This window comes from Zasmidium cellare, assembly GCF_010093935.1.
Source record: "Zasmidium cellare ATCC 36951 unplaced genomic scaffold M409scaffold_17, whole genome shotgun sequence".
NCBI lineage: Eukaryota > Fungi > Ascomycota > Dothideomycetes > Mycosphaerellales > Mycosphaerellaceae > Zasmidium > Zasmidium cellare.
The window spans coordinates 223428-235715 of NW_022986961.1; the positions used below are offsets into that span (position 1 = coordinate 223428).

Genomic DNA, 12288 nt, shown 5'->3' on the forward strand with positions numbered 1-12288 from the left:
AAAGGGCGAAAGTGTTTCGAAACAAGTGACATCCATGGAATATGCATCTCACAACAATTGAAGGCGACCAGGCTCATGATTGAAGTGCGGTGGGTGGCGAGCGTGCGAGTAATGGGATATGTAGTACCATATACAATTCGATTACACGATACAAGAACTCACTCGCGGCTTCGTTACTCCTGTCGTCCAATTCTGCAGTGCTCGTGTTCCTGTACATATTTTGGCTCGAAAAAGAAACTCTCGATATGTTACACCTGCACAGTATCCCTATTGCACCCCGGCCGTTGTTGTCCTCTCCCTACCTCCATTGCCTCCCCTCGACTGCCCCCTAGATTCGTAGCACCTTCTTCCGTCGCCTCGATTTCCTTCTCCGCCCTTCCGAGAACGGCATACACTCAACGTCCTTTGCCCACCATTCTAAGCTGTTCCCGTGAACCTCAAAACGAAATTGACCACCACAGCCGCCAACAACGCAAAAGCCAAAACAGTCGGTCCAAACCGATCATCGAAACCACCCTGACCCCTCATCCTTATGCTCTTCGCTCTCCAGTGGAATGTAATGAGCGCATACAGCATAGCAGCGACGGCAACCAGGGTGAACAGAATAGCAGAGATCTGTCCGATCTGGTCACCGAAGTTGAGCAGGCCCATTGCGAGGCCGCCGAGGATGACGGTGAAGTTCAGCCATGAGAGGAAGGTTCGCTCGTTGGCGAAGAAGACTTTGGGTTCGACGCGGGTGGGGAGGGCGATTCGTTTGCCTGTGATTGTGGGATTGAGTCAGATGGGGAAGGGTTTGGTTTCATGGTGGTGTGTTTGGGACGTACCCGGAGCTGTCTGGAGAAGTGGTTGGCTGGACATGGTGACGGTGTTGGAGGAGCTTCCCAATAGTATGTGGATGGATTAGAGTAGTTCGTCAAGACTCGCGAGGCTTTGGCGGGTATTTTCGAGCTTCCGTAAAGCTCCAATGGGCGAGTCTAGGTGGTATATGAGAGGTGGTTGGCAAAACGAGAGGAAGAAGTCGACGAAGCTCAAGCCACCCCACTCGACACAAGGTTTGGATGCGGCATGTGATTGGTGCAACCACGCAAACCCCGGACGGCTTCACGCTAGCTCCGACATCCTGGCAATTGCTTGTGCTTCTCGACGCCCGCCTGCCGCTGCAGGCAGCCTTGCCTCGACAACCGTAAACACTGCTTGGAAATCTCGACAATCACACAAAATCTACCCATCCACAACGATCATCAAATGGCCTCCAACTCCGTGAGCCATCTCTTCATCCCGTGTATCGACTACCTACTCACACATCACCCTCACAGCCCATTCCCACGACCCGTCTCCGCCAAATCTGCAACGACGCCTGCGACGCCGCCATAAGCACCACGACCGTATACGACCACGCCTCCACGCAGTCCTGGAACAACACCATCATCAACAACATTCTCAAGTCGCTCATTTCCGAGTCCGAGGCCGCGTCTTCCAAGTACAAATTCGTCGTCAACACGACCATCATCCAGCACCTCAGCGACCCTCGAGGGGTAGGCAGCGATGGCTTGAGCGGGGACAAGAAGGTGGGAAGGAGAGGCATGCACTCTGCGAGCGGGGCGTTCTGGAACAACGAGAAGGATGGCATGTGGAGTTATAAGTACGAGGGTGGTGAGGGCAAGGGCATGGACATCGTGGTGAGCGTGATGTGGGTTGCCGTATGAATGGCCATGCGGGCTGGACTGGAAGTCGACATGTATGATGACGAGACGGGTGCTTTCCAGAGACGCCGCGATGACGAAGAAGAAGAAAAAGGGGACGAGACGAGTCCGGAATACAGCTACACTACTGCTTCGAATCCTGCTTGCCAAGCAAGGCGTTCTGCGGCGTTGATGATCGAGGGACGCGAGTTGTGCTTGCGGGTGATCTTGAGTTTGCTGGGGCGAGCGTTGTGTATGTATAGTGTATACCCTAGCGTGTACTTATCAGATGCATTGTCTTGGATTGCTCGATGTCGACAGGTGTCTTAAGGAGTCTTCATTCCTCACCATAAATCCGATACTACAACACTCAGTCTGACCGAGGCGCGCATTCACACATTACGAGAGGCTGCCCAGATTTTATCGTTCAGTCGAGCGCGCGCACACCTAGTGTGATGGTCTGCTGCCCCATTGACGCCGGACAGCACATCATTCACGCTTCTCCCTGTTCGCCTCCTCAACCGCATTCCTCCACATCTCGGCCAGAATCTGCCGATTCCTCTCCCATTTGACCCAAGTCACAGCCTGCAGCAAACAATCGGCCAAATCATCCAGCTTACCACCGACCTGCTCCTTAATCGCCTTCGTCTGCCGATCCGAAGTCACAAGAACACCCGCAATTCTCCAAGACTCCTCGTTGAACTTCAGCTGCACATCAGTGTCACCTCGACACCAATTCCTCACGATGTCGATTTTGTCCTTCTTGGAAAGCTTGGTTCTTGTGGCCATGTAATTTGTGACCATGTGCTGGATGCCAGAGTTTTCTTCGTGGAAGAGGGTTGGCGGGAGGAGGGACATGGATGCTGGGGAGGACCAGAAGTTGAGGACTTGGGCGGGACTGACGGCGTGGACGGTTGGGAATGAGGATGTCCCACCTGAGTGCAAGGATTGCGCTCGCAGCGTTTCGAGACATGCCCATATCATGCTCTCCAGCATGTTGACGCGGACGGTCCACTCCTGGATGGCTGCGCCGCCGCCTGATCGGAAGCGTTGGCGTTCGATGAGGATTGTTGTTGGGTTGAGACTGAGGATCTCTTCTGTTACTTTGAGCGCAGTGCGTGAAAGTCGGGATGGAGTGAATGCATCGGTAGGTGCCAGATCTGCTTCTGATGAGAGATCCTCACTTCGATCTGAGCCTTCATCCTTTTCCGTAGGTGAGTCTTCAGATGGATCCTTACGTGTAAGATCCATACGCTTCCACGTCGTGACTTCAATGGGTTGAGTCTGGCGTTTCTTCTTGAGACCAGTGATCCTAGGCGATTCGCCTTCTCGTGCATCGTGACGACGGAGAGTCTCTTTCTCTCCACTGTTCAAGCTCGATGTTCTATTTGACTTTCTAGTGTCCTGCAAGGAGAAGTCCTGTGCCGGTGTTTCGATTGCGCAGTAGGCCAAATTCCGGATTCCCATATCTACACTGACAATCTTTTTCGGTCTTTCCGCCGGAACATGATCATCGGGGCGCGTCGTCAATCGTCCCAGGAGTTCGGCCTTTGTCCCTGTTGTGTGCATGCCCGTAAGGAAAGCCCAGTATTTGAGTTGCCATGCCTTCACAGGTATGGTGGCCGCACGCAGAGCACTCATTTTTCGTGGATGGCCTTTCGAGACCTAACACTGAGATGGGTCTCCAATTGAGTGATTAAGAACATTTGCTCGTGCGCTGGGTAAGTCTGAGCGTACGGCTCTGGCTTGTTCTTTGGAAGGTTCAGATGACCTCCTGCGGCAGAGGTGTCTTCAAAATGTATCAAGAGACTGGTGAAAGGTGTCATTCGATCATCTTGAAGTTGACGATGGATTGCCGGTGCTCGACGAGAGGCTTTGATGGGTGTTGGAGAAGGAGGCAGACAGCGCTTGGGCCGCTAGGTGGCTCGGTTATGGATTTGAAGTGAATCTCCAACATGTTGATATTTACTCAACCTACGGAAGTTCCAGGCTGTCAACAATTCAGAAATCGTGAATGTACCGAAGATTAAAGTCTACATGTACCCTTGTTCGTGTCCTCGTCGCCTCCGACGCACGTGTTTAAAGATAGCGCAACTCGTTCCTGGTGACTTCCGCTTCCGGAGTTGGATCCTTCAATAAGCGAGCAACCTTGAGCTTACGTGGTCACTCCTTCTGCGCCATTATCTCCACAACCTCACGTCTCATCATGCAATTCTAGGACCAGTGGACAGCAACGATGTTATGCCATGGCCAGAGAAAACGTCAATGCGGCGCGGAAAGACGGCAACGAGGAGGAGGCAGCCGGTCTCCTGCAAGACGAGCAGATAGGAGCCGATGAGGATGACCTTGTCGTATACGCCAAACCACCTTCACCACAGCAACATCCCAAACCAGCACCGAGACGACAGTCGAGTTTCGCGCAGACGAGACCACATGGCGCGCCTAGAACTCCGCATCGCGTGCGGTTCGATGTCGCAGAGCCGGATGTCATTGGGGAGGCCAATGGGACTCCGCACCCACAAGATTGGGTCGAAGAAGAGGACTACATGAATGGAGATGCAAGTGCTGAAGGCGGTCGGACCCTCAGAGCACCGCTCTTGACGGGAATTGAGGCACCGAGCGTGGCACTCGCCAATGACATTGAGTTAGAAGCAGAAGATGCGCTGGAATCAGCAAGGCCAAAGAGTGGCTTGAAAATGGCGTTCATGAACATGGCGAACAGCATTATTGGTGCTGGGATCATTGGACAACCGTACGCCTTCAAACAGGCTGGGCTATTGAGCGGGATAATACTCCTCATCATTTTGACGATCACCGTGGACTGGACGATTCAACTCATCGTCAAGAACTCGAAGCTCAGCGGGACCAATTCTTTCCAGGCCACTATGGAGCATTGCTTTGGCAAGTCTGGCCTCGTGGCAATCTCTGTCGCGCAGTGGGCCTTCGCCTTCGGCGGCATGGTGGCCTTCTGCATCATCATTGGCGACACGATACCGCGAGTGCTGATAGCGCTGTTCCCTTCGCTTCATTCGATTCCTGTTATTGGACTTTTGACCGATCGGAAAGCCATTATTGTTCTCTTCACACTGGGGATCTCATACCCTCTTTCTTTGTATAGAGATATTGCCATGGTCAGTTCAACCCTTCATTTCTCAAGTGCTGTACTGACAGCGCTCAGCTTGCCAAAGCCAGCACACTGGCCTTGATCAGCATGCTCGTAATCTTAATCACGGTCGTCACCCAAGGACCACTCATGCCTGCGGAGCTGAAAGGCCCTCTCAAAGGCAGTCTTATAGTCAACAGCGGCATTTTCCAGGCCATCGGCGTCATCTCCTTTGCCTTCGTCTGTCACCACAACAGCCTCCTGATCTACGGCTCACTCAGGACGCCAACGATGGACAGGTTCGCCAAAGTCACGCATTACTCAACTGGAATCTCGATGGTTGCTTGTCTAGCAATGGCTCTGGCTGGCTACCTATCCTTCGGCTCTCTGACCCAAGGCAACGTGCTCAACAACTTTCCGACAGACAACATCATGGTCAACATTGCCCGACTCTGCTTCGGTCTGAATATGCTCACCACCCTACCTCTCGAATGCTTCGTCTGCCGCGAGGTCATGACCTTGTACTACTTCCCCCACGAGCAGTTCAACCCGAACCGCCACCTCATCTTCACAACTTCCTTGGTGCTATCGGCCATGGGCATGGCACTGATCACCTGCGATTTGGGTGTCGTGTTCGAGCTGGTTGGCGCTACGAGCGCCTGCGCGCTGGCCTACATACTTCCGCCGCTATGCTTCGTGAAGCTGACGAAGCGGAAGACATGGGAGACGTACGCGGCGTATGTTTGCATTTGCTTTGGGTGCATCGTTATGGGTATCAGTCTGTTGCAGGCTGCTGCGAAGATGATAAGAGGCGAAGGCGGAACACAGAGTTGTTCTTAGATGATAGATAGAATTGTATTAGACTTGGAACAAAGCCACGAGATATTCAAAGCACCACTCAGTTCCATGGGCTCTCATGACCTCTCCTTGGGGCAGATGCTGAGCCCGCTTCCCACCGGCAGTGACGTTCAGCAAAATCGGCACTGCCTTAGCACGCTGACTGGACCTCGATGAGCATGACTTCACTCATCTGACTACGACGATACAATCTTCAAGTTTCATGCGTCACGGAGAAGAGGAGTGACGGATGAATTGTGACCTCTGCTGATTCCCAACCTCTCCTACCTCCCAAAACGGGAGTATATCAAGGCCAGGCGCCCAGCCATGGGACAGATTCCATCTATGCGCAGCGCGAAAACAGTCAAGCCATACGAAATGGTGAGCGAGTCTGCCGATCAGTAATGTGTATGAAGCTGGCATCTTTATGTAGATGCAGAGAGAAGAGGAGGGCGAGGTGGATGGAGAATTTGAGGTTCGGTGGTGTCTCGCATTCAGGCCTTTTCGCTTGGAAAGCCAATGGTGTGGCGGCAAGGGGTCTGCTTGGTGGGCGTGGATTCTGTGAGATGGAATCTGGAGCTACGTGGAACAAGGGAAGGCACCGCACCAGCTGGCTTCATCGATCAACCACTCCCCTCGTCTCCTCGACAGCAGTCTGCCTGGACACGAGTCCTCTTCAACACTCTCCTCCTCGCCCTCACCGCTGACTTCTCATCCTCACCGTCGCATGACCGAATAGCGCCAAGTCGAGCACCTTCAGATCTCACATCCGAGCTGCCAATATGGACTACGAGGGGCTCAAGGACCAATGGTCCGACATCGAAGACCGCGACGGCATCCGCCTATCATGGAACACCTTCCCATCCTCGCGCATGGAGGCCAGCCGGCTGGTCGTCCCCATCGGCGCTCTCTACACCCCTCTGAAAGAGAAGACAGACGCGACTCCCCTGGTGCAATACGAGCCTGTCACATGTAAAGCGCCATGTCGAGCAGTCCTCAACCCATTCTGCCAGGTCGACATGCGAGCGCGGATATGGATCTGCCCGTTCTGCCTGCAGCGAAACAACCTTCCACCACATTACAAGGACATCAGCGAGAACCAGATCCCACCTGAACTTCACCCGGGCAGCACAACTATCGAGTACCGGCTAGCCAGACCTGCGCCGACTCCGCCAATCTTCCTCTTCGTTGTGGATACTTGTCAGGAGGAGGACTCGTTGAAGGCACTCAGGGACAGCATTATCAATGCTCTCTCCTTCCTGCCGCCCCATGCCCTTGTTGGCTTGATCACATTTGGCACAATGGCACAGGTGCACGAGCTGGGCTACACCGAATGCGCAAAGTCATATGTCTTCCGGGGCAATAAGGATTACGGCGCGAAGCAGGTTCAGGAGATGCTGGGTTTGGCTGGAGCTGCTGGACGACCAGGCATGCAGCCACAGCCTCAACCAGGTCGACCTGCACCGCCGCCAGTCGGAGGTGCCCAGGCACGATTTTTGCTTCCAGTGCAGCAGTGCGAGTACCAGCTCACGAACGTGCTGGAGAGCCTCCAGAAAGATCCATGGCCGGTTGCGAATGACAAGCGTGCTATTCGCTGCACTGGAGTTGCGCTCTCTGTGGCTGTGGGTCTTCTCGAGGCCAGCTTTCAGAACTCGGGAGCTCGTGTCATGTTGTTCACGGGTGGACCGGCCACTGAAGGACCTGGTATGGTCGTGGGCCCTGACCTCAAGGAGCAGATGCGCTCGCATCATGACATCGATCGGGACAACATCAAGTACTACAAGAAGGCGCTGAAGTACTACGATGCCCTCGCCAAGCGTACAGCACACAATGGCCATGTCATTGATATCTTCGCTGGTTGTCTGGATCAAGTTGGTCTTCTCGAAATGAAGGGCCTCCCGAACAGCACTGGTGGACACATGATTCTTACGGACTCGTTCACTGCTTCGATGTACAAGCAGTCTTTCTCCAAGATCTTCGATGCGGACGCAGACGGTAATCTCTTGATGGGATTCAATGCTTCTCTGGAAGTTCTTACCACCAAGGAGCTAAAGGTCACTGGGCTGATCGGACATGCTGTTTCTCTCAACAAGAAGTCGAGCTCAGTCGGTGAGACCGAATGTGGTATCGGCAACACTTGCAGTTGGAAGATGTGCGGCATTGATCCCTCTGCCTCATACGGTGTCTACTTCGAAATCGCAGGCCAGGGAGGTCCTGCAGCGCCCATGCAACAAGGCCCACAAAAGGGTCTTATCCAATTCCTCACATACTACCAGCACAGCGGAGGCCAGTACCATCTCCGGGTGACTACCGTTGGTCGAAACATGAGTGGACCAAGTGGCGACCCAGCCATTGCACAATCCTTCGATCAAGAAGCTGCTGCTGTACTGATGAGTCGCATTGCGGTGTTCAAGGCCGAGGTCGATGATGGTCCAGACGTCCTGAGATGGGTTGATCGTATGCTCATCCGCCTCTGCTCGCGATTCGCCGAATACAGGAAGGACGACCCATCAAGTTTCCGCCTAGAGAAGAACTTCACCTTATACCCACAGTTCATGTTCCATCTGCGAAGATCCCAGTTCCTGCAGGTCTTCAACAACTCGCCTGACGAGACTGCTTTCTACCGACACGTACTCAACCACGAAGATGTGTCGAACTCTCTCATCATGATTCAGCCCACGCTGGATTCATACACTTTCGACCAGGAAGGCGCGGTTCCAGTGCTTCTTGACTCGACCTCGATTCAACCTCAAACTATACTCCTGCTCGATACTTTCTTCCACATCCTCATCTTCCACGGCGAGACTATGGCCGAATGGCGGAAGGCTGGATACCAGGATATGGAGGGTTACGAGAATTTCAGGGAGCTGCTTGATGCGCCCAAACAGGATGCCAAGGTAAGTCATGAATCCATAACCGCAGACTTCTCGTCAAGTCAGACTACTAACGCTCTCCCAGGAACTCATCCAAGACCGCTTTCCCCTCCCACGATTCATCGTCTGCGACGCAGGCGGTTCCCAAGCCCGTTTCCTCCTCGCCAAGCTCAACCCATCCACCACACACACTTCGTCGAGCTACGGCGGCGTCAGCCAGACTGCTCAAACGATCTTCACGGACGACGTCAGTTTGCAGACTTTCATGGATCATTTGATGAAGCTTGCTGTTAGCGGAACGACGTAAGAAAAAGTTGATGGGGATGTCTTATGGAGCGTAGGCGCTGTGGGAACCGTACCATGCTGAGGAATGTGTGGTTTGGGCTTGAGCTTGGGCTTCGGACTTTGGGGATTTTGTAGACGTAGAGATGGGTATGGGGTATCAATTGATGAATGGGATTTGTGAAGTTGAATTCTCTCTCTCCTATCGTGACTTCTGGGGTGGGTAATGCTATAACGAGGGAGACATGTCGTTCTTCGACCATACATGGCGTACGTTACCCAGGACATATCATCCGCAGTAGTTTTCTCCCCAAAACCACTGTCCACACGACCTTCTACCCACCTACCCAAAGATTCAGCATATTTGCTCCAACAACCGATTAACGAAATGTCGGCTCAACCTACCCAATTGACAACATCACGCCGCTTGTGTATGTATGTAAATCTCACATCATCAGGGATACCAAGTGACGCCATCTCTAGTCCTTTGCGGGAGTAGGGGTGAAGTCTTCGAACCGATATTCAGCCTTGTGGACGCGGGGCTAGGAATTGTTGTTGGGGATTGGAGGGCAGGGATGGGATCTAGATTGAGTTGGGGTTGTTTGCTGGGGTGGTGTGATGGGGTGGAGTAGCAGTTGGAGGGTGAGGGGTGTGATGGGGAGTTGTGGTGAGGATATGGGCAGGGTGGGACAGGTTTGAGAGGGGTACTTGGTGGCGTGGAATAGAGCGTGACTCGCTTATTAGAAGTCGACCAATGTCTCTGACACTTGACCAGGTTCCCTTCTTCTCTCGAACTACACTACCGACACACGTTATACCACGCCTGATAACCGGGAATTGGCCAAAGACCATCTAGCTTGGAAAGCGACATCAGCAGCCAGCTATCGAAGATGGAGCGTTTCGCGAACCACATGACGAAGAGGACCTCATGCACTTCTGCATGGATAAGAATAGTAGCCAGGATGATGGCGTATCTTGTGACCAGGCAGGCCGCCAGGAGAAATACCGGTTCGGTTCAGAGAGATTGATGACGATGCAGGACTTCTTTCGGTCAGGCCAGGAGGGATGGTGAGGCTCATCTTAATTATTAGGTATGCACGCCGACCTGACGGACTGACTCTCATGTTGACAGAGTCGCATTGCATCTTCGTGGCAGTGCGATGCGGTGTCATGTCGACTGACGAGGTGCATCTTCCTGCGGACTCGAGTCGAAGAGGGGTTGGCAGTTGAGAGTCCGCTATCGATAGATACAGTACCGCCTGGAATAAATTAATTGCAGAAACCGTCAAAGTCGCGTGTGAGACGTGTTCGCGTCAGCTGTGCTGCACGACACAACATCCCTGTCCAAAACGTGGTATAGAAGGATTTTGTTGTGGTTGGTGAGTGGTGGTGGTGGACAAGGTCATGCCTGGTCTATGTTAAGCAACCGGAGAAGATATTCCTGGGTTGATTGTACCTGCGTCTGGCGTGCTGCGAGGTCGAACTTCATCTTGCATGCAGATGTTGTTGATGGCGCGTGGCATGGTGGTTCGTCGCGTACTTTTGCCACGACTTGCCAGGAGACGGTTTGTGGTGAGTCTGGGACGGCCGTTTTTCTGAATCACGTAAAACGACTTTTGAGCCGCACGAGGAGCAGGTGTCGTCGCTTTCGCCCGATTTGGGGATGCGACAGAAAGGTGCAGCCTCCAGGGGCCGCCGCTAGTTTTGAACTTCTTGTCGTCGCGACAACAAACATTTCATCAAGGAGGCGTGGCATGTGTAATAGATTGATCGCGTGCTGCACACCTCCGCGGTACGAATGACATGTGTGATGAAAGTGTGGTACAAGTCCACGAGCGGACCCGTGACTAGGGCGAGGCGGCTGGAGTCTCGACTGGACTGGTGGAGCGCTTGCGAATTCACACTGCCGACAGTCTGGATGGAAATTCGACGCCATTCATCACATCTCCGCACACGATCGAGTCGTGTGCCGAGGGAAAAGATGCAGAGAAGCAGCATCGCGTCCCCAACAACAAAGGCGGGTCGCGTCAAGCTTCGCAGTTGATGAAAGAAGCGATGCGATCGGCCAGGGTGAATTGCCTTCTGTTGGTGGGTGATGGAGAAAAATTTGTAGCACCGCAGCCGTGGCAAGCAGACAGAGTTGTGCAACGGCCGTTCAACGCACAACTCCTCGTCTCCTACAGGCTTGGGCATAAACGTTAGCAACCCCTGCTAGCCTAACGGTCGACGTCCTCACACACACACTATCAATGCTCGATTGCACGGACGAGATTTGCTCGTGAGACGCTAGCAGGGGTTTCTAACGTTTATGCCCAGGGCTGTAATAATGCCGAAAACAGGAGAGGCACGTGCCGATCGTTGTCTGCACCGTCAACGCTCGTGGACATTTCGACGGTAGCTTTGGTGGGTTGCGCGATAAACGCCTGGCCTCGGAGCTGCCCCACGGGCGCGTAGTGTTGGTGTATTGATCGAAGGGAGGTCTGGGGGAATATTTTTCGCGCTGAGGCGTCAGAAGGTAATTTTGATATTGATATCGAGTGCTGCGTTCAGGTGACCGGCGCTCAGCGCAACTCATCGGAGGATTTCACGTGCATTTGGAGGGCGGGATGCAGGGAAGACGGGCGATGTTTCAGATGGGTGGCCGGCCTGAAGAGGAAAAGACGAAGTCAAAGTGCCGGCCTCAGGAATAGACTCGGCGGCAAGTGGAGCCCAGACGGAGGCTGCTTTGGCCTCGCAGCGTGCAGAGCGTCGGCTGCGACCTCATCGACGACCAGCTCTGATGAACTCTCCTGCTGCTGCGTCGACCTGCCTCTGAGTCGGAGCCTTTATTTCCGACCACATGCGGCCTGCAGTCCGGCGAGGCGTTGCTGATTGTCTGGTTCCTGTCCAACTGCGGCTGCACGCCAACGCCTCCCCCCATCTCCGCTCATACCGTGATATCGACGAGGCCAACAACGCGGTGTGGTGGTGTGTTGACAGGCTGCATCTGCGTCTGCTGCATGGCGGTGCTTTTCGCTGCATCTCTGTGCATGAGCCTGCACAACGGGCCAGAGATCACAGAACGGTGCTTCCCAGGAGACCAGTAGGTGCATCCGCTAGCAGTTAGCTGCTCCAGTGCACCGTCGCCGTGGTGCCGTTGTCGCTGCTGGAACGGGCTACCTCCCCAGCGCCGCACTGCAGGCCGGCGATCAGTGGTGCCGGACGCGTGAACCTAATCCCAACTGCTGTCCTTGCATGCATGTCCACCCCCGGCGCTGGAGCTTGTGCAGAATGCCAGTTGAACCGTCACAGCGCGCCGTCGAGTCTGCGAGCCTTCGCCTTTTCCCCAGCCCAACTGCTGTCCACCACACACCACCTCGTTGTCGTCGGCCGCAACTCCCTCCGCACCCTCGGTCCTCGTTCCTGTCGTTCGCAACGCAAGGAGCGCAGAGGAAAGCCAGAATCATCGTCGACCTTACTCGGCTCCTTCGAAAGACCCTCGCTTCGCTGGCCCAGGGAAAGCACATCCTTG

General features: G+C 54.0%; 4 protein-coding genes across 4 annotated transcripts; 3 read left to right on the forward strand and 1 right to left on the reverse strand.

Moving 5' to 3' along the window:
- Positions 1–417: 417 nt before the first annotated feature.
- Positions 418–858, reverse strand: M409DRAFT_36650 (uncharacterized protein; the record flags this gene model as incomplete). Its single annotated transcript, XM_033810588.1, has 2 exons — positions 418–758; positions 825–858. The coding sequence occupies 2 exons, from the start codon at positions 856–858 to the stop codon at positions 418–420; spliced, it is 375 nt and encodes a 124-aa protein (XP_033667674.1).
- A 387-nt stretch (positions 859–1245) lies between these two features.
- Positions 1246–1706, forward strand: M409DRAFT_66358 (uncharacterized protein; the record flags this gene model as incomplete). The annotated part of the gene is made up of 2 exons (XM_033816905.1): positions 1246–1260; positions 1317–1706. The coding sequence occupies 2 exons, from the start codon at positions 1246–1248 to the stop codon at positions 1704–1706; spliced, it is 405 nt and encodes a 134-aa protein (XP_033667675.1).
- A 2222-nt stretch (positions 1707–3928) lies between these two features.
- M409DRAFT_66360 (uncharacterized protein) lies at positions 3929–5625 on the forward strand (the record flags this gene model as incomplete). Its single annotated transcript, XM_033816906.1, has 2 exons — positions 3929–4813; positions 4861–5625. 2 exons carry the CDS (start codon positions 3929–3931, stop codon positions 5623–5625), a joined length of 1650 nt encoding a protein of 549 aa, XP_033667676.1.
- Positions 5626–6404: 779 nt separating this feature from the next.
- Positions 6405–8802, forward strand: M409DRAFT_22842 (uncharacterized protein; the record flags this gene model as incomplete). Its single annotated transcript, XM_033806517.1, has 2 exons — positions 6405–8519; positions 8581–8802. The coding sequence occupies 2 exons, from the start codon at positions 6405–6407 to the stop codon at positions 8800–8802; spliced, it is 2337 nt and encodes a 778-aa protein (XP_033667677.1).
- Between the last annotated feature and the right edge of the window lie 3486 nt (positions 8803–12288).